The following is a 25,884-nucleotide window of genomic DNA, read 5'->3' on the forward strand; positions in this document are numbered from 1 at the left end:
TCGCACCCTAGCTTGCTGCGACCTACTTGTTCCTGTAGACAAGCTCTCTATCTCTAGCCCAGTGGTTCCCAAACTTTAACAACCTGTGAACCCCTTTCACTAAAATGTCAAGTCTTGTGAACCCCCTCTTAAAAATGAATATTTCCAGGGATTTTCTCCTTTACCTGAGTATAAATTATAAAAGGCAAATCTCAGAAATATAAAATGTGTTTTTGTGACATGCTTATTACACACTATGTATTATTAATTATTATTTATTATTACAGTATTTTTATTGCATTATGAAAACGGCTACACTCTTCCAAGATCTCACTTTCGTAGCTTGTATCACTTTGAATAAGCCTGTTATAAGACAAGGCTGCTATGTTTCATCAAGGAGTATGGGATGTGAAACAACATGAAGGATTTAAGAAGCCAACTCAAAGAGTTCCTCCTACACAAGCATTCAGGTCTTGAGCAGTCCAGGCAAACAACACACGTTACAACAAAGCTTAAACTTGTTCTTCATAATAATTTTAAAAACAATACTAGCTGCCTATTTAATTTTAAAAACAGCAAAAAATATCAACCTTCAAGACTCCTTATAAGAAATGGAAAGGGAGGTGAAGTCTCCCCAGTGTGATAGATCTGCTTGCTTTGATTTGCTTAGTTCTTGGAAGTCTAGGGGCTCCAGGCTGTTGGCCCCACGCTGCCTGGGATCCCTAGAGACAGCTCTGTCCGCGATTAGGGAATTTTTCCCCAAGAACCCCCTGTAACATTTCACGAACCCTCAGGGGTTCACGAACCCCAGTTTGGGAACCACTGCTCTAGCCCCATCCCCAGAATCACCTCCTCCTCTAATAATGCCCTGGGGGAATGAAGAGGCTCTTGTGATTCTGACTGTAAACCCTGGTAAAGCACTGGGTTGTAACCAGGTCTAGCTGAGGTCTAGCTCATTCCTGATTGCTATAGCTACAGATTGATTTCCATAGATCAACAGCCTTATATCATACTATAATATCATTACACTATCATACTTATAGCATTAGAATCCCCCCAACTCCCCCCGCCCATTAGGATTATGTGGCAGCTTCCCCACCCCTCAACCCCATATTAATACATGCTTGTTCAAGTCTCCTTATTGATTCATATCAGAGGGAACAAATTTGTATGATCATTTGTTGACAACGAGAGCTCTAATGGTATCAGGTGGCTGCAGTTCCAGCACTGATTTACAAGGCTTGTCACCATGTGTTAAAACATTTCACTTTAAAAGGATACACAAAACATTCCCTAAATAATTAACGCTTCATTTACATGGCTGCTTGACTCAGGCATCAAAAAGCTACAATGGGGAAGTTACACAGTTCCTATTGAAAGCTTAACAGATTTATGTGGTAACAGAAGGGTGAGATGCTATAAATATAGGTAGTATGTTTTGGCTTCTGTAATGTAGGAATTGTCACTTGAGTCCCTAGGCTGGACTGTACCCAGGGCCGGCTCCAGGGTTTTTGCCACCCCAAGCGGCGGAAAAAAAAGCCGCGATCGCGATCCGCGGCAGCTCCACCGCGCCGCTTTCTTCTTCTTCGGCGGCAATTTGGCGGCAGGTCCTTCCCTCTGCCAAATTGCCGTCGAAGAGCCCGACGTGCCGCCCCTTCCCCTTGGCCGCCCCAAGCACCTGCTTGCTGAGCTGGTGCCTGGAGCCGGCCCTGACTGTACCAACCTAATGTACTTGGGTTACTTTTTGAGCCACTGATTATCAGCAGTAACAAGACTTGTTGGTTTGAGCAACTTTAGAAAGAAAGCTAACTGACAATACTAAAAAAATCAAGCAGACTCTGCTAGTCACTCTATTGTACAGCTGGACAAAACCTTTCAGATTAACCCTTCCCCCCCCCACCCCCACCCCCCGGAAAAAGGAAGAGTTGGGTCAACTGAAAGATTTTGCAAATTTGTCAAATTGTTTCAATAAAAAAACCTAACCAATGAAATAAGCAAAAATCCTCCAAAAATCTAAACGACTTTTCATTCTGACACTTGGAAACCAAACGTTTCAATTTTTCAATTCAAAACACCTTTTTGTTTTAAAATTTGCTTTCGTTTTATAAAAAAAGAAACTTGAAAAATGAAACATTTCGTTTTCGGTTGGACAAAACGATTTGTTTGACACAAAATGATTTTTTCTCCCCCCCCAGTTTGCAGGGGAAAAAATGATCATTTTTTGTTTGGGGTCAACTCGAAACCATTATTTTTCCATGATTTTTTTGAGCAGCCAGCAAACCATAAAATCAGTTATTTTCCTAGCTCTAGCCTATTATGTCTATGATAGGGATTTCAATCTGCTGGGCTGTTATGTTATGATTTCTATTACACATCTACCTGAAAATAGTGGGTCTGTACTCAGCCATGTGTCCCCTGCCGCTCTCCGTGCTACCGCACTACACTGTTATTTATACTCTCGCTAGCTTGATGACAGCTAGTGCGTGTGCATGTACCTGAGCAGGGGAATCACACCCCTACCCTCATCCCAAGCCTCTGCCTGAGAGACTGGGCACAAAATGCCAGCATCCACCCACCTAAGCAGGCCGGGCTGAGGAGTCAAAGCAGAGCTGGTGGGAATTTTTCAACAAAACAGTTGGAAAAGGCCACTTTGTCCAAACCAAAACTTTATGCAGGACTGTAGGAGTTTCTTGGGTCCAGGACGGTATTTCTGGTCTAAGCCCCAGAGAGCTAACAGCCCAGAGTTAGGGCATTCCCCTGGTATGTGGGAGATCCAGGTTCAAGAGCAGGGACTTAACCCCCGAGTCTCCCATCCCCCAGGTGAGTGCCTGGAGCAACGAGCTGTTCTGGGATCTCTCTCTCCCCCCCATGGAAAATATCAGGTCGTCTCAGTTTTGTCCCAGTGCAGAACAGGAATAAGTTTAGAAATAACAAATTCTTTTGCAGGAAGGGAAGTCACCACCTGCCCAGCTCAAAGTCAGAGAGCCCCATGCTCTCCCCCAAGGGAAAGTCAGTTTGCATCGCAATCGAAGAGCTAGCTCTGAGAGGCAGTGACTGCGGCTCTGGACTGGGAGTCAGGAGGCCGGGGCTCTATTTCCAGCTCTGCTGCAGGATCTTGGGGGGGTCACCTGTCCTCCCTTTGCCCATTTTCCTTTATGTGCTGCGTCAATTTAGATTGAAAGCGCTTTGGGAAAAGGACCGAGTCTGATTCATGTGCCTCTCTATGGTACCTATCACAATGGAGTCCCGCTCAGAGTTTGGTCTCTAGGCACCGCTGTCATGCGAATAATAATTAAGGTCTCTTGCATAGCAACTCTTTGCTACAGATACCTCAGAATCTTGGACGGAGGTCCTAGGAGAAGAGAACAATCCGAAGATGGCCAAGTCTGTGTATGTAACAAGGACAGAGGGGAACGTAGACCCTTCCCATGGTGAAGATGGTTGTATTTCATGCATTGGGTTTGCACATCTTCAGAGACACCGTAATCAGCACAAAACGGAGGTGACGTTTGTACAGTGCTCTTCACCCTCATCCTTCAGTTTTCTGCAGAGCCTTGTACTCAAAGGGCCAAATCTTCCAAGGGCCTCCACTTCTGCACACAGGTTATCCGTGTGTACCCATTCGTGTGCGCAAAGTCTTCATGGGCATGTGCAACTCAGATAGCTGTATTTCAAACAGCCTGACGGTAGGGTGACCAGATGTCCTGATTTTATAGGGACAGTCCTGATATTTGGGGCTTTGTCTTATATAGGCTCCTATTACCCCTGCCCCGTCCTGATTTTTCACACTTGCTGTCTGGTCACCCTACCTGATGGGCATGTGCATTTTGCTTACACAGATCGCTACGGGTGCCATCTGAGGCTGCTTTGAAAGCTGGCATCCCCCAAATCCTCAAAAAACCTAGAAAAGGCCACGGGACCTGTCATGCTGCCTCTTTGGAGTGTTAATTCTATTTGGACTTTTCACTCCCAGTCTCTCCCAAACACTCCGAGGAGTCCATTGGGTTAACTGACTGCCCTGGCATCTCCAAAATCCTGAAAAAAAATGAGAAAAGGCCACTGACGGCCCTGGCTTCCAAGTCCCTCCATGTTCAATTCTGATTTCCATTTCAATGGAAATGACTGGGAGACATAATTTAGTGTGTGCCCAACTGGTGTCACACCAACAGGCCTGTTAACTGCTGCTATATTTCTAGGCTCCTCTTTGGATCCACATAGAGGACGCCTGCCATTTCTCCAGCCTTCAGAGAGATTCCTTGTCCCAGCTTTGAAATCCTGCACCCACACCGCTCAGTCCTGTGCCTGCTTCCATTTACTCCTCCTGGATACGCTGCACGGCTCTGTCGGCGCCTTATCCGTCTTTATTCTATGGAGTCATTAAGAAGCATCAGCAGCTTATCAAGTTCCCATTAGCAGCTAATTAAAAGAGCAGAAATTGTAACCGAGAAGGCTTGTGTCAGTGTGCGGGGGAGAGGGGGATGCGTCATATGACTGGACACTGTCGCTTTCTCAAAATTAAGGGCGTGTACTTGCTGGAAGATACGCTGACAATCATCCATGACACACCTCGTAAAATCATCTATAACTCAGGCACTCATAAATACAGTCTGTCTTATGTGACACATGCTGCATGTACAATCAAGCCCTTAGTCTTCAGGTTCCGGTGGGCCACCTTTTAAAGACCATACGATAGGATAATTAACCACTACCAAATATTTTTAGGAAGGTGAGGGTGTCTCCTAGGGTTACCATTCGTCTGGATTCCCCCGGACTTGTCCGGCTTTTTGAGCTAAAAATAGCGTCCGGGGGTAATCTGTAAATGTCCGGACTTCCCCCTCCATGCCGAGCGCGCGCGGCTAACAGGGCAGCCGGCCGGATGGTCCCACTTACATGGGGCTCCGACAGCCAGAGAGAGCCCCTCCTCCGCTTCCCCTGCAGCAGAGATCACTCCCTCCCTCCATTCGCAGATCGCCTCCCGCAGTCTGGAGCTCCTCCGCCGCTCCTCCTCCCCTGCTGCCCAGCGTGCCGGGACGAGCTGCAGGGTAAGGGGGTCAGAGGGTCGGAGAAGGGGCAGGGAGGTTCTGGATGGGGCAATCAAGAGATGGGGGGGGGCTTTCTGGGGGTGTGTGGATAAGGTTTTGGGCAGTCAGGGTACAGGTAGGGTCCTGGGGGGGCAGTTAGGGTGGGGGGGCTCTTAGAAGGGGGCAGTTAGGGGACAAGGAACAGGGAGGCTTAGGTAGGGGGTGGGGCTCTGGAGGGCAGTTAGGAGCAGGGGTCCCAGGAGGGGGCAGTCAGGGGACAAGGAGCGGGGGAGAGGGGTTGGGAGTTCTGGGGGCGGGGCTGTCAGGGGGCAGGGTTGGGGAGAGGGATGGGATTTAGATGGGTCGGGAGCTCTGGGGGGGGCTGTCAGGGGGTGGGGAGTGGTTGGATGGGGCGTGGGAGTCCCAGGGGTCTGTCTGGGGGTGGGGGGGTGGATAAGGGTTGGGGCAGTCAGGGTACAGGTAGGGGGTAGGGTCCTAGGGGGCCAGTTAGGATGGGGGGAGGGTCTCAGGAGGGGGCAGTCAGGGGACAAGAGGCAGGGAGGCTTAGATAGGGGGTGGAGTCCTGGGGGGCAGTTAGGGGCAGGGGTCCCAGGAGGGGGCAGTCAGGGGACAAGGAGCGGGGGGAGGGTTGGGGGTTCTGAGGGGGGCGGGAAGTGGGAGGGAGTGGAAGGGGCAGGGGCGCGGCTAGGCCAGGACGGGGGCAGGGCTAGGGCGGGGCTCCTCCCGTCCTCTTTTTTGCTTGCTGAAATATAACCACCCTAGTGTCTCCCTACATCTCTATAACACTCAGATTTCAAAGGCCTGGTCTGCACTAAAAGCAACTTGTTTCCATTCATCATTTATAGGGGCAGCCTTTTCAGATAGCCCTCAAGCAAACTACTGCTTCCACTTAGCAATGGGACTGCTTGCACTGCATAAGTAAAGCATGTGCGTAACTGGAGAATCAGGACCTACATTGCCGAGAATCAAGCTAAGCAACATACAAAACCGATGAGACTGCTCTCTGCTTCTGACAGACGACCACCCTGGAGATGGAGCCGAGGCTGCAGTAGCTCTGCAAAGTCTAATTCGTTTCCGAAGAGACCCGGAAATGTTTAAGTTGATTTTAAAAAGACTCTTTACAGCTGAGCTCTCTTCTCGACTCTGTCATGTGGCTCTCCCCTGCATCCTTTTCATGGGCTGTGCCCTGGGCCGTCCTTAGGATTTATGGTGCCCTAGGCGGGATTATTAAACTGGTGCCCCTATGCCCGACTTGCTCTTAGCAACACAAACATAAGCTTACGGTATTGGAAAACTTGCCACATGCACTTTATTAAAAACAGTTTAACTTAATTAAGCCCACTGTAATGCTGATGGACTCTACTTGCACTAACGAAGTAGCACTATAGAAAAAATTCTGATTTATTGACAGAATGATGCAAATAATATAATTTTTTAAATGTGTCAACATTTTATTGGAAATTTCTATGAAGAGGTATTGAAACAAGGATTTGTTTTTCATTAAAAGCAATCTTTCTGGCTTTTTTGGCTGCAAAATCAGTAATAATGTCATCGTATGATAAAGACAAAGCGATGCCTTGTTCGATTGCAAGAATAGCAAGCGTTCCTGACTCATTGTAGAACGGAGATAGTTTTTAATGAGCTTTAGTTTTGAGAAACTCCGTTCTCCTGATGCTACTGTTACAGGAATTGTCAGTAGAATACAAGTAGCCATGTACACATTAAGATATATGTCAATAAGTTTGCTGGTATGAATAAACTGTACAATGTCCATCACCGATTTTGCATGTGGCAACATTGATGACAATGTAGTCAATTCTTCGTACAGTTCAATCAAAACTATCACCGTGCTTCAGGAGGCTCTCTAGGTTCTTGCACTTTGTCATTTGCTGCTCTTGTTTTCCTATTTCGGTGAATTTAATTCTGTCATACAAAAATCCAAACTGTTCATGGTTTACTCGTAAGGTATGAAACCTTTCATCAACGGCAGATATTGCTTTATCCATCACAACAGTACAAAATTCAACCTCAAATTTCTTTTCTTGATCGTCTATGGGCTCATCTGCTCCTTCATATTCCGCTTGCTGTTTTTTCCTTGAAACTCATGTCACGTTCGGACATGGAAATTTTGGTTCTACACCGAGTGCCTGTGCAAGCTCTCTTGCTGTAACCTGTGCTTCTTTGAATCCATTTTCTCTGTATTTCACTAAAAAGTCTCGTGTGTTTTTAGTAAGGTAAGTTTTGAATCAAGCTGCATCATTGGACTCTGCATTATTTTGCTTACACTTGAGGTTATAACAAGAATGGCATACCAAATTACGACAGATATTAGAAATTTGAAACTGGATATTTCAGAGGCCAATGACTGTGCTTCACTTTTAGCTTTTGGATCTCTGGCTTCTTCCGAAACAGCAACCAGTGCTTCGTAAACTTCCTCACATTGATATCTCAACGTTTTTGCACTTTCTACTCTGCTTTCCCAGCGTCTCTCAGATAGAGGCTTAATGGTAATACCATTGACATGTGCTTTGAATATTTGCCATGGTTGAGTGGATGCTGAAAAGAGCACGTAAACCAAAAAAAAAAAAAGGAATAGCTTTTACAGAAGACTTGGCCATATCACACAAAATCAAATTAAGGCTGTGGCATGCACACGGAACAAAAAAGACTTGTTTTTGTTGCACACCAGAAATGCATCCTCTCATATTGGCACCACTATCATAGTCCTCTAATACTCATTACAGAGAATCCTATTCATTTTAGTTCATCAAGGAGAGCTTGAAGAAGTCCAAAACCTGTAGTGTCCTCTACTTCTAAAAATGTGATAAATGATTCCTTAATTGTAATCTGTGCTGAATCACTAATGTCAACAAATCTCACTACTAATGACGTCTGTTCTTGATGATTTATGTCTGGAGTGCAATCTAGAATTATTTTGCCAAAGTAACCAATGAAACAATTTTGTCTCTCACTTTATCACTCATTAGCATGATCAGTTCATTTTGAATTCTTGGTCCCAAACAGTGGTCACGTATTTCATTTTCAGTTACTCTTCGGAGAAGTTCACTCATCGCTGTGTCAAATTTTCCCAGCAGTTGTACAAGGCCCAAAAAATTGCCATTTTTGGGCTGCAATAATTTCTCAACGCTTCCTCTAAAAGCAAGATTGTTTGTTGATAGATACTCAACAATAGATAATAGAGTTTCAAGAACACGATGCCAATGCTGCTTCTCTGACTCCAGCAATTTTTGATTTGGGGCATCAAGAGTTGTCTGATTTTTTAACCTTACACTCAACTCACCCCACTTGTGCATACTTTCAATGTGGTGTTGTGCCTTTTCATGTTGCGGTAATGTGTGACCACGATTTTTCCAATCATTAATACCCATGGTTGTTATCTTAAAATTGCAACTACACCTCTACCTCGATATAACGCTACCTGATATAACACAAATTCGGATATAACGTGGTAAAGCAGTGCTCTGGGGGGGGCCCGCGCACTCTGGTGGATCAAAGCAAGTTCGATATAATGCGGTTTCACCTATAACGCGGTAAGATTTTTTGGCTCCCGAGGACAGCGTTATATCGAGGTAGAGGTGTACCGAAAATCTTGCATGGGAAACAAAATACAGCATTCTTGCATTTAGAGTACACAAGCCACCCTCTGTTGACAATTTCACTGTTAGAAAGTCTTTTGTAATAATTGTTTTCTGTGAATTTCCTACCTCTAATGTCTTTAGGATATTCAAGAGCTTTTATTCTCACAGGGCTTTTCTCAAGTATAATGGCAGGTAATTCATTGTTTAAAGATTGCGGCCATGCGCCAGTGTCATCTATATCCCATGCTAGTACAGTTTCAACTGTTGTAATTTCTTGTTTTGTATCTGCATCTGTTTCAAATTATTGTTCTGTGTGTTGTTGCGTTTCTTGAGCTTCGTCTGCATAAAAATTTTCTTCGGCAGTTACTTGATGATCTTGATCAGGGTTTCTCAAACTGGGGTCGTTGCTTGTGTAGGGAAAGCGGGCTGGGCCAATGGGAGCTGCTGAAAGCGGCGCGGGCTGAGGGACATACTGGCCGCTGCTTCCAGCAGCTCCCATTGGTCCGGAGCAGCGATCCGTGGCCAGTGGGAGCCGCGATCGGCCAGACCTGCGGACACGGCAGGTAAACAAACTGGTCTGCCCCGGCCTGCCAGGGGCTTTCCCTACACAAGTGGCGACCCCAGTTTGAGAAACCCTGTTCTTGATCAACTTTGTGGTTTTCATGACGTACAATCTTAAGTATAGAACCCTTCTGTGCTTGTATAGCTAATCCTATTTCATCTTTCCATTTCCTTTTTTGTGACCTGGAAAGTTGTTTTTGATAAGACATAACTTCTAAGAGTGTTTTCTAAAGAAATAACTGTTTACCTTATTGTCAGATTATCAGAAATATTATTTAAAATAACTAATATAGGATAGCTTGTGACCTTGAGCTAGTGTGAAGACACCTCACAAGACGCTCCACCCTGAATGAGACGCAGTAGAGTTGGAAACCCATGTCATTTTTACAAAGCCACTTTTTAGTTTTAAATGCATAGTGGGCATCAATGTTAGTTACAACTCTATATCAACCTTCTACTGTAAATAGATCAATAGCATTATCCAGTTTAATAAGGTGGGTTTCCAAGCAGTGGGAAAATATAACCCTAGTTTTATTCCTAGGTAAAGCACACAGTGACCAAAATGAAGTCAGCACAGAATCATCTCATCTAGATTAAGGTAGCACAGAAATGTTACAGAAGTCCTATTGTGCCTTATTTTTGTTTGGAAAGATGTTAGCAAGAACATTTTGGGCACTGCCAGAAAGACACGATAAATCACTGCCTCTAAAGTTCCATCAGAAACTGACATTTTCACAGCTCTAGCATGATCTGCTGCACAGATTCTTCACAAGGAAATGTCCCTGGCCTTTTTAACTCATATTAACCATGTATTTACTTTATGAAAGTTGGCAAAACATTGTGAAAACGTAAGACATTGGCTGCCCAACCTCTGGGCTGGCAAAAGCTATACTGACTCACTGGGGAAAAAAGCAAGAGAATCTTAGTACAACATATGGTCACTCTAGACACTAGTAAGGAGATGAGCATATTACATTTGTTGGAGGGCTCTATTCAGCAGTAACAGGGCTATAGGAAAGCCAGTCAATTTTTTTGTTTCTCTAATGAAAACTGGCCCACTCCCTGCCTCAAACCAAACCTGTCACAAATAACTGTCAACAACTTAATTTTCTGTTTTTGGCTCAGATATTGATTTTTTTAAAAATATATTGAAATTGGATTCAGGATTGTTAGCAAGGATTTTTGGCAAACAAAGTTGTTAAATGACAATCTAAATAGCAACACAGTCCTGCTTTCATGCTTGGGTCACCCCCAGCCTGCTGGTCCAACAGCTGCAGGAGAGGAGGAGATAGATAGAAAGCTGCGGGACCCCAAAATCCACCTCTTGGGGTCTAGAGTAGCAACAGCAGCAGCAAACCCTCAGGTCTGATCACACACCACTGGGTGCCACCGACAGCACCACAGACCATGGTGAAGTTAGCACAGCATCTGATCTCAGGGATGGGCCACCCACAGAGCCACAGCAACTCATCCTGCCCTGCGCAGCTCCCCCAGATGAGATGGATCGCTGCCAGCCCGGGGGAAAGATGCGCTCCCCAGCTAGGGTGACCAGTTGTCCTGATTTTATAGGGCCAGTCCCGATATTTGGGGCTTTGTCTTATATAGGCACCAATTACCCCCCACCTAGGATGACCAGACAGCAAGTGTGAAAAATCAGGACGGGGGGAGGGTAATAGGAGCCTATATAAGAAAAAGACCCCAAAATTGGGACTGTTCCTATAAAAGTGGGACATCTCTCACCCTACCCCAATCCCCTGCCCTGATTTTTCACACATGCTATCTGGTCACCCTATCCCCAGCCCAGCCAGCTGTGTGTGAGCATTCCAATCCAGCCCTGTTGCTTGGGCTGTCTGCTGAGGAAGTGAGACACTTTCATTTTCACTTCCTCCGCATACAGCCGGGCAGCAACTCACCCAACCAAGCCCTCAGGGGCGGCTCTATGTTTTTGCCGCCCCAAGCATGGCAGGCAGGCGGCTTTTTGTGGCGCGCCTGTGGGCGGTCTGTTGGTCATGCGGATTCGGCAGCATGGCTGCGGGAGGTCCACCGGTGCCGTGCCAGCGGCATCCCCACCTCTGAATTGCCACCGAAGCCGCGGGACCAGCGGACCTCCCGCAGACACGCCGCCGAAAGCCGCCTGCCTGCCGCCCTCACAGCGTCCGGCAGGCCGCCCCCCGCGGCTTATCGCCCCAGGCACGCACTTGCTGCGCTGGTGCCTGGAGCCGCCCTTCCAAGCCCTGCCGGAGGGGAGTGGGGAGAGAGGGGTGCTCCGTGGGGAGGTGGGGAGGAGAAACAGGGGGTAGTCCAGGGGGAGGGGGAGAATGCACGTTATGGGGGGCAACAAAGGATACTGCCAGAGCCAGCCAGCCTGCCTCACCTCACGCCGGGGGAGAGAGTCACACTCACAGGTAAGTTCCTTCCCCCACCCCTTCCTAAAGATCCCAGCAACCAATCCCTCAGACTGTGCTGCAGACAGCGCATTCGGCTCTCTCTAGGACCCAACCCTACTCTTACATGCTCCACTGCTTCCCCTCCGTCCTGGCTCCTGGCAGAGTGGTGCCCCAGACATACTGGTGCCCTATGCAGCTGCCTATGGCTAAGGGCGGCCCTGGCTGCGCCCAGGAGCGGCATCTGGGTTGCGTCTTCCTGTTGGAGCTCCTACCAGTGCTGGCTCTGTTGCATCTTCTGCACCTGGTCCCCCTTGCTAGCTCCCGCCAACGTAATTCCCATTGCATTGCGTGCACTGATCCGGTATGCAGAGCTCTCACCAACAACATCCCCACTGCATCACCTGTGGAGAGCGCTCCCTCTGACACCATCTCCAGTACACAGTCTTCACTCTTTTGAGACCCAAACCATGTCCCATCAATTTCAACAAGAGTTGGATCAGCCCCTCTGAACAGAGCTCTCCCTGATCTCAATGGGCAGCCCAGGTGCAAAATGTACAGTAGAGAAGCACACAAGAGAGAAGACTTGTGTCTCAGTTACACCAGTACAATGTACATTAAAGGCAGAAAATGAAGAAACAGGGCTTTATATAGTCATAAAATCACCAAATTAGTTTCTGTTTTGTCGTACTCCTGCGTGGCAGGTACAGTCACAAATAATAAATAGCTTGTGATGTTGTATGGATCTGAGTTCCCGATGTAAAGTTGTGGTGGTTGTCGTTTGCTACTGGGCAACTAAAATTAAATGCAATATTACACGAAAACCACTTCAAACTTAGAATACAGCACAGAGCATATCGTTCATTAGTTGCCAGAATACATACTATTCAATCCCCCCCCCCCCCAATCAGTCTATTAAACTTTGTTATGCTACCCAAGGAGTGTTCTTGCAAGGTTCCCCTAGTCCTCGTCATTTTTTTTTTAAAAGGTAATTATTGGACCATACTGATTCTCAGTGTCAATTGCTTGGCTTCTGTAGAGTTACGCCAGGAAGACATTTGGCCCTGGATGTTGATTTTTCCATTCTGCAGAGTCTGCCAAGGACTCCGCACTGCAGAAGAGCAGATGCCAAGGTTTTGCCTTTCTAGAATGTGGAGATTATTTATTTTGCTCAAATTAGTGCTAAATATAGCCACGGTTTACAAGTGATTTTTGTGATTGTGGGGTAATACTTGGCAAATTAAAAGCCAGAATGCATGGCATTTTCCCTTCACTGCCAGATCGTCCCCACAGTTTAGAACATTTAGATAATTTCCCGTCGTGAGCTTTTACCTATGCCACCTCTCCAGGATGTTGGGAGTAACTTTAATGAGCCACCTCCACATCGTCTTTCCGCAGAAACGACTCAGTAAATAGTTCCACCACTTTCATGTGTAATATATCCGCCCGGCATGGCTGCTCATGTCTCCCCCTAGTGGCTGGCCACAATACCTAGAGCCGCCTGGGGTTCTGGAACAATCCCACCCTGAAGGAGATCTCCTCTGTCTCCAGAGATAGTCTGCCATTGTGCTCCTGGTAGGAATACTGCTGTCAGTTTCAGCCCCACAAAACGGCAGCTGGCACAAGAGCCATCCAGCACTGCAAGGCAGGATGGCTCCAGGCGGGCCTCCTCACGCTTCTCATGGTTTTTCTGAGGAGCACAAGGCAGTAGCTAATGCTTGCTCCCTCTTGCATCATACATGCTCAACAGTTGGGAACTCCAAGGACATGGTGTGCATTGTCTTAGTGGACCTCCTAGCCCTCTCTGGAGAGATCCCTCCCTGCTTCTTACATGGGTGAAAGAGACTCCTCACATCCTTCCCTACTCCTCCCTGAGTATCAGTAACAGGACAAGGCAGGATTTCACCTACACACCAAGGAGCGTGTAATAACCAAGTGGCACTTATGGGCCAGATCCTGCAAAGCGGCAAATGCCCTCCCCAGCTAACTTGGCCAGCATGTCACGAGATCAGCCCTAAATCAGACCCAGTGAACACTGCCACTGAGCCTAGAGAACGATGAAATAACAGGGTGAAGGGGTTGTGGCCCACGACTGCCCGGAGCTGTACTCACATGATGGACCAGCCGAGGTAGCAGGCAGTGCTGCCCCAGTACATGGGATTGTCCATTACATTAAACGGGAAGCTTGTCACTTTCTCCTCCTTCAGGATGCCAAAGTAATCGCCTATGAACAATAAAAAGAGTTTCTTGTTAAATATTGATCAAGCACCCCAGAGGGTCACTGGGAGGCAGCAGGGTCTCCAGGGGAGCTGGGTCATTACACACCTCACTGGTCTAAGCTATCTGAGATCTCTCCTCTCCACTCTGCTGCCTTCTTTGCAGTTTGCACAGCCCTTACCCAGCTCCCTCACTGCCCAGTTTTTCATCTCCGCTCTAACAGAACCAACCTCATCACAATGTACTGAGCTGGTATTATTTTGGTAGGGGAAGGAGGCACTGGGTTTCCTCTGCAATCCCTTTTCCACCCTCTTGTCAGGCCAAGGAGGGGTGGAATTGGAGAAGGGTCAGAAAAGGTGTCAAGTATCATGGGGTAGCCGTGTTAGTCTGTATCTACAAAAACAACAAGGAGTCTGGTGGCACCTTAAAGACTAACAGATTTATTTGGGCATAAGCTTTCGTGGGTAAAAACCTCACTTCTTCGGATGCATCCGAAGAAGTGAGGTCAGAAAAGGGTAACAAAAATTATTAGGGGTATGGAACGGCTTCCATATGAGGAGAGATTAATAAGACTGGGACTTTTCAGCTTGGAAAAGAGACGACTAAGGTGGGATATGATAGCGGTCTATAAAATCATGACTAGTGTGGAGAAAGTAGATAAGGAAGGGTTGTTTACTACTTCTCATAACACTAGAACTAGGGGTCACCAAATGAAATTAGTAGGCAGCAGGTTTAAAACAAACAAAAGGAAGTATTTTTTCACACAACACAGTCAGTCAGTCTGTAGAACTCCTTGCCACAGGATATTGTGAAGGCCAAGACTATAACAGGGTTCAAAAAAGAACTAGAAGTTCCTGGAGGATAGGTCCGTCAATGGCTATTAGTCAGGATGGGCAGGGATGGTGTCCCTGGCCTCTGTTTGCCAGAAGCTGGGAATGGGCAACAGGGGATGGATCACTTGATGATTACCTGTTCTGTTCATTCCCTCTGGAGCACCTGGCATTGGCCATGGTTGGAAGACAGGATACTGGGCTAGATGGACCTTTGGTCTGACCCAGAGTAGCCGTTCTTATGTTCAAGTCCTCTAGGTTGATTATATATATATATATATATATATATATATATATATATTATACCCGACATTTATAGGATTAAGAATAGCATCTGCAGTGACATTACATGGGATGAAAACCACAAGAGCAATTAATGTTTAGGCTTCTGGGGATCACCAGCTGCAGGTCAGGAAGAACTTGACCCCCTTGACACAATAGTGCAGAACTGCATGTTTTATGAGAATTGTCAGTTCCTAGGAAGGATGCAGTATTAGTCACTGCCAGAGATATTGTCAGTGCTTAGACACCATGATGGTAAAATACCTTAGAAATGTGATAGATAGACAGAAAGAACAAGTCCAGATGGACCATTGAACTGTTCTGATATGGCAATTTCTGTGGTTTTTATATCACTAAACTTCACATCTTCATAACATCTTGAAATTAATAATTATAAAAGTGCATTAACAACCCTCAGTGATGTATTTTATTTCCTGCAGTTTATATGCGAGAAAATTAACGGACTAACTTTTCTCCTCTGAAGACTTGGTTACAAATGGTCTCAGATGAGTCCCGTCTGGATATTTAGCCACCCCACAATGTCATCACACAATGGGACATGGCGGACGACATTTGCTCCTGAGAGTCACCTGAACTGGAACAGTACTGGAGCTGCAGGTCAGTTTTTAGGTACATTGGTGAGGACCACGGTGGGGAGCAGGACAAGAGAGAATTTCGCAGCTCAGGCTCCATCTTAGGGTTTTATATTGCCACCCATCACTGAAATACCTGATGTGTATTGACTATGCATGAGTGCAGGGAAGCCTACACTGTACCTGTCTCTAGTGAGGGCTTAGCAGGCTCGCACTTGCATAAGCCACTACTATTCAGGAAGTCCACAAAGAAAACCCAACGCTCTAAGTTCCATTTTGCCCGGGATCAGAGCTGTAATACAGCATTCTTAGGGCTTTCCTTTCAAGCATCTACCATACACTTTTCAATGCCATGGCAGGACGGATGCATTGGGCCAAAATCATGCTGGATGTAACTCCACGAAAGCGTCTCAAGCCCTAACTGCAGCACCTCCCGATGCAAGTCTGACCCAGCTCTTGAAGCCCATAGTGAGATCAGGGATGATTCTGGCCCACTGAGATAGATGCTGGAACAAGGCGTGCTGCTGCGCCTCTTGGCTTGAAGTGCTTTTCATCATATACAGTTTACAGTTTAAAGAACGAGGAGTACTTGTGGCACCTTAGAGGCTAACAAATTTATTTGGGCATAAGCTTTCGTGGGCTAAAACCCACTTCATCGGATGCATGCAGTGGAAAATACAGTAGGAAGATATATATACACAGAGAACACGAAAAAATGGGTGTTGCCATACCAACTATAACGAGAGTAATCAACTAAGATGGGCTATTATCAGCAGGAGAAAAAAACTTTTGTAGTGATAATCAGGACTAATAATAATCAAACTATTTCCAACAGTTGACAAGAAGGTGTGAGTAACAGTTGGGGGGGGGGAGGAATTAGCATGGGAAAATAGAAGAACAGGAGTACTTGTGGCACCTTAGAGACTAACAAATTTATTAGAGCATAAGCTTTTGTGGACTACAGCCCACTTCAGAGCTTATGCTCTAATAAATTTGTTAGTCTCTAAGGTGCCACAAGTACTCCTGTTCTTCTTTTTGCAGATACAGACTAACACCGCTGCTACTCTGAAATCTGTCATGGGAAAATAGTTTTACTTTGTGTAATGACCCATCCACTCCCAGTCTTTATTCAAGCCTAATTTAATGGTGCCCAGTTTGCAAATTAATTCCAATTCAGCAGTTTCTCGTTGGAGTCTGTTTTTGACGTTTTTTTGTTGGCGTATTGCATCTTTTAGGTCTGTACTTGAGTGACCAGGGAGGTTGAAGTGTTCTCCGACGGGTTTGGTTCAATGGCTCTCAGCGCCCCCACTATACACATTGCTCCAGCACCCCCGCCCACTGATTTTAAAGCTGCATGTTCAGTAACAGCTGACTGGGAAAGGAAACACATGAAAGCAGAAATACTTAACTGGAAAAAAAATATTCCTGGGGGAGAATGGTCAATGTGTATCTCAAGATGCTATAATGATCAGAATAATCACCACCCAACGTCATCACACCGTGTCACGCTGATCTCTTAGCTCGGATAATGCCTCACGATTTCAACGATAACTCACTTGGTTAGGGACATGATTATGGTTGTGTGTGACGATGATGAAAAGCTTTCAGAGCTGTCAGATCCAATCAGCACAGGTGAGCACTGACACAGCTCTCTTACACCGCTATCTTATGGTGACTCCTCCATATCGCTTTGAAAACAGACTGGAAAGAAAATGGCATGCAAAGCAAAGCTTGAATTGCTTCTAAGTTTTATTTTGGGATACAGAAGGGAATGCAGGGTTATCGCTCATGTGGGACCTTAAAATGTGTGTGTTGGGGGGGGAGGGGGGAGGAGAATGTTTGTTGTATATATGGAAGCGCTGAAGAACATAATCTCCTAGAAAGAAATCCAGTGTTACTTGCCTCCAGAGAAGTGGGACAGAGCGATACTCCAGCAAGAGTGAAGTAGAATCAAAGCCTCAACTTGCATCACGTGCAGACTGCAATATGGGTTACAGCAAGATCTCCGCTTGGAGCGAATGAAGGACTAAATGAAAAAATGATTTCAGGGTAACGGGCTTGTCTTCCTCAGGGAAATTGACTGGAATAGTTATTGCAGAATAGCTTCCCATGTGGACCCTATTCCAGAATAAAAACGGCTTTATTCCGCCAGAATAATTAGCACACTGCCAAGACTCAAGGTGGGGAGCTATTCCGCTATAGCTGTTCTGGTCAATTTCCCCACGTAGACAAGGCCTAAGGGCTGGACAGTACATGGCAGCCTGTCTGATCACACATTGACCTCAGGCACATCCCAGAAACTTTAATGTAGGAATCGGTCAGATTTTGGAACCGGTATCTGAAATGCTTTGTTGGTTCCACCTCCAACACATCTCTCCTCATTCAGGGCCCTGATATGGGAGGAAATTTCACTCCTACATGGCTTAATATGCTTATTTGTTTTGCAAATTAAGGCACAATTAAGCTTCTGTTGCTGGCCATCAGGGCAGAGAAGCAACATCGTTAATCAGAATAAAACAGGCCGGAGCATGATTAGACCTGGGAGGCAGGACTCCTGTGTCCTATTCCCAGTGCTGTCACTGACTCACTCTGAGACCTTTGGCAAGCCACATAATCTCTGGGCTTTAGTAGAATAATAATAATAATAATAATCATAATACTTCCATAGCTCCCAAGAGTGTAGTGGGCTTAATGTACATTTGTAAAGTGCTTGGAGATCCTCCGATAAAAAGCACTATAGGAGGGCAAGCCATTATCATTATTATTGTTGTTATTACCTGGATCGTGCTGCACTTTCCTTGGCCTCACACAGTGCAAAACATTTGCTTCCAAGATTAAACAGCTCCTGTCCAATTAGATGGCTTTGGCTATATGCGACTAAGTGTAATAATTGCCTGGTACAAATGTTATACATTTGAGCTGTTCTCTTAGTTGCTTGGCAATCATCTTCTGAGTCACTTCTATAGACTGTGTTGAAATGCTCCGGGCTTCACCACAAATACCACTGATATCGTATGTCCTGCTACATATATGCCATGGACTCAATTCCTGCACCTTCTTTGGGTGTATCCAGGTGCAAAACACTTTTTCTTACCCTCCTGTCTTTGTACTTGGCTGTCAATGCCTCCATTCATTGCACAACGCTAGCTCCTCCAAAGGTCAACAGCAAAAAAATGCACCTATCTTGCTGGCACTGGCTTATCGGTAGAGTTATGCCTTGTAGGGGCCGCAGTGCATAGATCTCCAAGGAGGCAAATGCTGCATAATTTGCGAATCCCTGTTCCAAACAAATAAACACACACGCAGCCCCGTGAGTTTGAGGAGCCTGTTATTAACATTCCTCAGGCCTGCACCGCCGCTCAATGGGAGCTCTGACCTAAATCATCACAGTTAAAAAACAAAAGGAAAAATACCTTGAATACCCTTCTTCAAAAGCAAGCCAAGTCCTAGGAAAAACAAACAGGCATTCATTTTGGCCAGCCTGAATGATGACATCCTGCAGCAAAAAATACCACAGGCGTGGCTTTTAAAACATAAGAATGGCCATACTGGATCAGACCAATGGTCCATCTAGCCCAGTATCCTGTCTCTCAGAGCAGCTAGTGCTAGAGACTTCAGAGGGAATGAACAGAACAGGGCAACGCTTCCCTATTCACTTTCTCCGCACCATTCACGATTGTCTAGACCTCTATCATATTCCTCCCTTAGTCTTTTCTAAACCTGCCTCCTTTTAGGGCCTGCAAAATTATATCCGCCTTTTGTCTGGTCTGACAGCAAAGGCTGTCTTACTATGTGTATGTACAGCGCCTTGCACAATGGGGCCGTGATCGCAGATGGGACCTCTAGGCACTGTCATAGTACAGATAAATAATAATGTGCCTGCAAATACCCACGCATACAAATAAGGAGAACTAGACATGCCTTGAATCGGGGCATCTCTCTAAATCTACATTGGCACTTGCATCTATTTGCTCCCGCAAATTCATTTGTTTACCGTTGACTATTAAAGTAAATTTGGGCTGCTATTAATGGAGGCAACAACATATGCCGACTCCCTGCACAACTCTGCTAAGCAAAGCATGTTCTTTGTCACAGGGCCACAGCGAATCAATTCCATTGCCCTGCTTTCAAACTAATTCTTACTGCACTAAGAGGCTTGAAGCTTTGTGGAGAAAAGCCTCTGGTCTGCAGCTGAATACTTCATACAGAGGAAGGCAAAGGCAAAGAAAGCTTCCAGCAATGCCATGTTGCTTGTACTGGGAGCTTCTGGAGAAGGTAAATGCTTTTGCTGCACGGGTATGTTTTATCTTTGGCAGGGACAAATCACAATGGAGATGAAGTCTGAGTACGGAGGCTAAATCAATGGCAGCGCTGATAATGGGAAGAGAGCGAGCGTCTGCCGACCCTTGAAACAAGTAACAAATCAAAGATTAGAATGTGCATGGTGCAGAAAGGAAAAACAAATCTAAGAACACTGAATGGACCATTTCAGCTAAGAAGCTTTTAGTCAATATCAGTGATGTAGCAATCTCTGCAGTCCAAGATAGCCTTTCCCAACACAATACTGTCCTCCCTCAGCCTGGCAACACTTTACAAAGGGGGGCTCATGGGCTAAAATCTTAGATCCAAACATCTTCCCCCTCGCCCCCCAAAAAATGGGAAAGATGAACCTGATGGCATATGAAATTAATGAACCAAATGACATTAATAGGCAGCAGGTCTAAAACAAACAAAAGGAAGTATTTTTTCCACACAACACACAGTCAACTTGTGGAACTCCTTGCCAGAGGATGTTGTGAAGGCCAAGACTATAACAGGGTTCAAAAAAGAACTAGATAAGTTCCTGGAGGATAGGTCCATTAATGGCTATTAGCCAGGATAGGCAGGAGTGGTGTCCATAACCTCTGTTTGTCAAAGCCTGGGAATGGGTGACAGGGGATGGATCACTTGATTACCTGTTCTGTTCATTCCCTCTGGGGAACCTGGCATTGGCCACTGTCGGAAGACAGGATACCGGGCTAGATGGACCTTTGGTCTGACCCAATATGGCCGTTCTTATGTATCTCAATTTTATAAATGGCCCTGGGTCTTGCTAATGGGCTATATCTAAACCCCAGAAATTTAGACTCAAACTGTGGGGTGTTTAGGAGCTTGTCTGATCTCTGGCTCAGATACTTCCCAGATTCTAGGTAAATGTCATTTCTAATATCTCTAATAAAATAATATCTCCCCACATTGGAAATCAGTTGCATTGCCTCCAAGTCCCTAGGAAGCCTTCTGCTAGGGCTGTGCCAGTGTTCAATGGGGCTCAGATCTCAGGTTTCACTCCAGGTTTCTCCCTTTAATGAACAATAATAGGATGGTAGAGATTATGAGACTTGGGGGCACCAATCTGGATGGACGAAGAACTTGATGGAACCTTTTCCCAATCTCAGACTGAACTTCTTGTGACTATTTTGAGATTGGAAATAAGTCTGGTTTGTTGTTTTCATAGCTATGATTTTTATATATATTTGGTGCTTCTGCAGTTCCTGGTTTAAGCCAAAAGTGGAAGCAAAAATCCCAAGATGGGGGCAGTTTTTGCAGCATTTCCAGCTGGAACAATGCCAATATCACCTGGTCATCTCAGGGGCAGATCTGGTAAGATTTCCAGCCAAAGGGGAGTGGAGAAGCTTTACATAACAATAAATAACCCTAGTTCTTATAAAGCACTTTTCTTCAGAAGAGATCAAAGTGCATTATAAAGGAGGTAGGACATGTTACATGTGGGGAAACGAAGATGCAGGGAGACGTGACTTGTCCAAGGTCACCCAGCAGGCCAGTGGCCAAACTGGTTCTCTAACCACTAGGCAACACTGCTTCTCTTCAAGCCCTGAAACCTCTGGTGGACTGTCCACTGGAGCATCTCTTTCTCTGAGGGTGAAATTTACCCCTGTGCTGAGTGTCCGCACAAGCCCTGGGCACCACTTGAGTCTCGAGGAAGCCCCCAAAATTGGGAACAGTCTTTTCTCAGTAAGTTGGAGGTTGGGATCTGCAGTCTTGGTTGGGGCTTCCAGCTCCTATGTTCATCGGAAAGAATTCAAGGTGTCCGTCCACCCTATAGGGGTTATTTTGGATCTCTGTGGTTCAAGAGCAGTTTAGTATATACACCTCTGCCTCGATATAACGCTGTCCTTGGGAGCCAAAAAATCTTACCGCGTTATATCGAACTTGCTTTGATCCACTGGAGTGCGCAGCCCCCCCGGAGCGCTGCTTTACTGCATTATATCCGAATTCGTGTTATATCGGGTCGTGTTATATCGAGGTAGAGGTGTATATGTGTAGATAAATCTCTGATAATTTTCATATCACTTTACATTGTGCCTCTTCATATAACCTTGTGGTGGGTCTACCTACGTGTGACCTCTGTTTTCATGGGACTTTGTATCAAAGCCTCATTTAGAAACTTTGCATTGCCCTTGGTAGAATATTATAGCCCCTAAGGATAGAATAAGATAGAAGAAAAATTTCTTTTTGCTAGCAGTAGAACAAGAGCTCTCCCCCCCCACTCTTAATCAATTGCCCTGTTGAATGAATGAGGTGTGAATGAGCAAGGCATGGAAGGCAGCACCTCCAGACAGCCTCAACTGTTGGAGAGGGGCTGGAAGCCAGACCCAAGGACAATAAAACGTGTCAAGTGGGCTCATTAAAGACAAGCAGACATACCCACGGCCTCGGGGGTTAGAAGCAAGCACCTTCTTTTGGAAACACCCTCTTTGCAGCATTGGGACAACACTCAAAAGAAAGCAGCACAAAGGACCAATGGACACAGACACAGAGTTTGAATCTGGTATAGATTTGCATAAGAGGAAAGCTGCTATAAAAGTGAGGTGTCTTGCAGAGGACCCCGGGTCTCGTCTTGTCAACATGGGAGCATCGATCCGGATCGGCAGAAGCCCGGCTCCACCCCCTCCTCCATCTAACTCACCTGGCCAGTGAAGTTAAGGGGAGCAACTAATTGGTAACAACAAGACGGAGTGTGTTTGTGTGTGTGTGTGAGTGTAAGTGTAATATATTATATGCATATAATACAGTGTTAATGAATACATGTATTACTAATAAATGTGGCGTTCTGCCTTATTCCCCCTGAAAAGATCCTGTGCAGTACTTTAAGTACAACATATGTCAGGCTTTCTACAGCCTCCTCTGGAAACCTCCTCTGCTTTAGCTCGCTATAAAGCCTCACTACCACTGCTTCTCTGTAGAGACTAATAAGTTTCAATGTAACCCACCTGACAGCGTTTGGTCAAGTTGGGTTTACTTGCAACCATGGTCAATGCTTTCCTTGCTGGAAGGTATAATGCATAGACGGGAGAGAGATGGACTGAAAAATACACTCCTTCCCTCATGCAAAAAATCCCATTACCTCATTTAAGGCAACTATCCACCACTATGCATGTCAGAAAATAGGGCAAACCGCACTGGAAGCAAACATTAAACTAGAATTCCAGCAAGTGTTTATAGCTCTGCAAATTGCTCCAATTGTGAAGGCACAATGAGGAAAGGAAATGCTGGTGAGCCAACCCCAGTGACCGCTGAGAAGAATTATTTTGTGAGCGGGAAAGAAAATGAAGCTGCATGAACTGAAATGAACAAACTCAACAGCCACAAAATGGAGCCTGGAACCAACACTGCTGGGTGGAAAATTGGGTGGCACAGAAAAACTTGTTTAGTGACTCATTGTTGTCCATATGCTCCAGCAGCTTAGCCTACATTGAAAAGGCAAAATGCGTTGCCATTTCTAAGCAATTTAAATGTATTATTTGAAGAGGCCAGTCCAGAAGCTATCTGCCTAGCCAGACACTTATATGGCCCCCATCATTGTAACAGAAGACAAAAGGAAACTTGATTTTGCTGAAGGGTTGAATCCTACTCCCGTACGTTTTCGCGGCCGTTGGGTGTTTCAGGCTTTCCTCTCCCTTGGATGTAACGCAATGACCTCATTCTTACGGCTCAAACACAGCTTTCCTAACCCAAAGCAAAATGTAGATCCCACCAGCGCTAGGGAACTCACCCTGCTTCTTTCTCAAAGATAAAGGTGCCCATAGTTTCAAGAAACAAGCAGAAATGCACACTCAAAAGATAGCTCCATAACTGAGAGGAAAAACATTTCCTTGCTGTCCTGAAGTGCCATATTTGGGGTCAGGAAGGAATTTTCCCCTGGGTCAGATTGGCAGAGACTCTGGGAGTTTTTCACCTTCCTCTGCAGTATGGGGGCAAAGGTCACTTGCGGGTTTAAACCAGTGTAAATGGTGGATTCTCTGTAGCGTGAAGTCCTTAAATTATGATTTGAGGACTTCAGTCACTCAGCCAGAGGTTAGGGGTCTATTACAGGAGTGGGTGGGTGAGGTTCTGTGGCCTGCAACGTGCAGGAGGTCAGACTAGATGATTATGATGGTCCCTAAAGTCTATGAGTCTCAAAAGAGAATAGCAGGGCTCCAGCACTGCACTTGTTATAGCTGGGTCTGCAGTAAAGTTCAAGTTGGTGGCACATAGCAGTAATTCTACTGCAGAGGTGAGTTCAGGGCCCTATAGAAACCAGTCTCAAGTCCATTTCCCTTCTGGGATGCTCTGTTTCAGTGGCACTGCTCATCCCTTCCCTATTCTCCCCTTGGACGACTGTCAATTCTTCTCCTTGGATTGTTCAGCTTTGTACATCTGAGGTCACCAGCACAAGCGATGTTCCCTCCATAGTCATGGCTGGGCAAAGGGCTTACCGTCTCATCCATGTCAAGAGAGTGTTACACCAAGCACAGAAATCTGACCAATTAGGGGAGTGGGATGTTTTTCCCCTGCTGAGTCGTGATAGCCTCTAAACCATAGAATCTCAGCTAGAATCCAATTTCATGGCAGAGGGAGCTTCTGAGGGTAGAGGTGAATATGCAATATTTGATCTAGGCTAGCCACTAATGTTAATAAATCCAAGATCTTCCTTCTTCCCTACCCATTTACACACAGAAGTAGTGGTCTAAGGGGAAAATTGGAGCCATGCAGAGAGAGTACTCCTCGCATTTCCACTGAATCTGACTCCTGTTTGTTTGTTTTTCCATGGAAATTCAAATCCAAAGGATCCGTTGAGTCAGCCATGACTCAGGTTCGATGGAACTAATTTGAGACCTGTCTAAATATCGGGAGTGTTAAACCCATTTGAATTCTAGAGTGACACCTGCTGGCTGAGTACTATGGGTTTTAGAGAGACAAGATGGGTGAGGTAAATATATCTCTTCTTCAGAGTCCTGTTTATCTAGGGACCTGAAGAAGAACTCCGTGTAAGTTCAAAAGCTTGGCTCTATCACCAACAGAAGTTGCTCCAATAAAAGAAATTACCTCACCCACCGTGTCTCTCTAGTATCCTGGGACCGATATGGCTACAACAACACTGCAAACTATTAATGGGCTCATATTTCCTGACCAAATAACCATATTTACACAGCGCCTGGACACAGGGAGGAGGGGAAATAAGGCCCCCAGGACTCTGGCTGTCTGGTTTCAAGGCTCTAGGTATCAGGAGTCAATTAGGGTCCCTCCATCTGGAAGAGGAAATTGTGAAGGAGGAGCTATTCACAAGGTGGCTGTCAGACAAATGCTGGTGGGAAGACAGTGAGTGCTGGGTGACCAACAAACATGGAGGACAATCTATTAAGGAATAAGGAAGCACTGACTAGTGGCCAGACTGTGCATTCTGGAGCCCTGGGTTTTATTCCTACTTGCAAGACCTCGGGCGAGTCAATACATCTCTCTGTCCCCTGGCTTCCCCCTTTGCAAAGTGGGAATGATCATTACCTCCCTTCTGATGGGGGAGGGGGAGCGGGCGGGGCAAAGATTTTCCAAAATGACTAAATTGCTTAGGTGCCTACATCCCATTTTTTTTTCGGAAGTGCCCAAGGCATTTAGGAACAGAATTCTCCTTGGAAGTCAATGCACATTTGAAAATTTTACCCAAGATCTTGAAAACTGGTCTCTTGTCTGCTCTCCCTGGGTCAGATAGCCAAGGTCATTAGTAGTTTTGGGTGGCTCGCTTCTCAGTTGAGGCACCTGAAAGGAACCTGAATTTCAGAATTGGTTGAGCACCCGTCCCCTCCCGGCGTCTCGAGCTGGACCGCCGAAAAAACAACAACAACCGAGCCATCCAAAATATCCAATCACCTTTGAAAAATACAGGCTAGATGCCCCCAGGACCACTTTCTGTGGCTACATCTACACCACGATTTAGGGGTGGGGTTTTCAACTCCCAGACCCGCAGTAGCTCAAGGAGAGCTAGCGTGGGTATAAATAGCAGTGGACAGTCAGTCGCACAGGCAGCAGGAGCCCGGCTTAGCTGTGCCAACTACCTACCTACAGGGTTCCGGATGGTTTGT

The 25,884-nt window shown here is 45.9% G+C and overlaps 1 protein-coding gene across 3 annotated transcripts in view; it reads right to left on the minus strand.

The window, feature by feature from the left end:
* Positions 1-25,884, minus strand: part of PEMT (phosphatidylethanolamine N-methyltransferase) — a 102,685-nt gene that overhangs the window by 12,066 nt on the left and 64,735 nt on the right. For all 3 annotated transcript variants that reach the window (XM_054041990.1, XM_054041989.1, XM_054041991.1), the window contains exon 5: positions 13,678-13,789. In XM_054041990.1, coding sequence (XP_053897965.1) covers positions 13,678-13,789 — 112 coding nt within the window. The remainder of the gene's footprint in view (positions 1-13,677; positions 13,790-25,884) is intronic.

Source organism: Malaclemys terrapin, chromosome 10, assembly GCF_027887155.1.
Source record: "Malaclemys terrapin pileata isolate rMalTer1 chromosome 10, rMalTer1.hap1, whole genome shotgun sequence".
NCBI classification, from domain to species: Eukaryota; Metazoa; Chordata; order Testudines; family Emydidae; genus Malaclemys; species Malaclemys terrapin.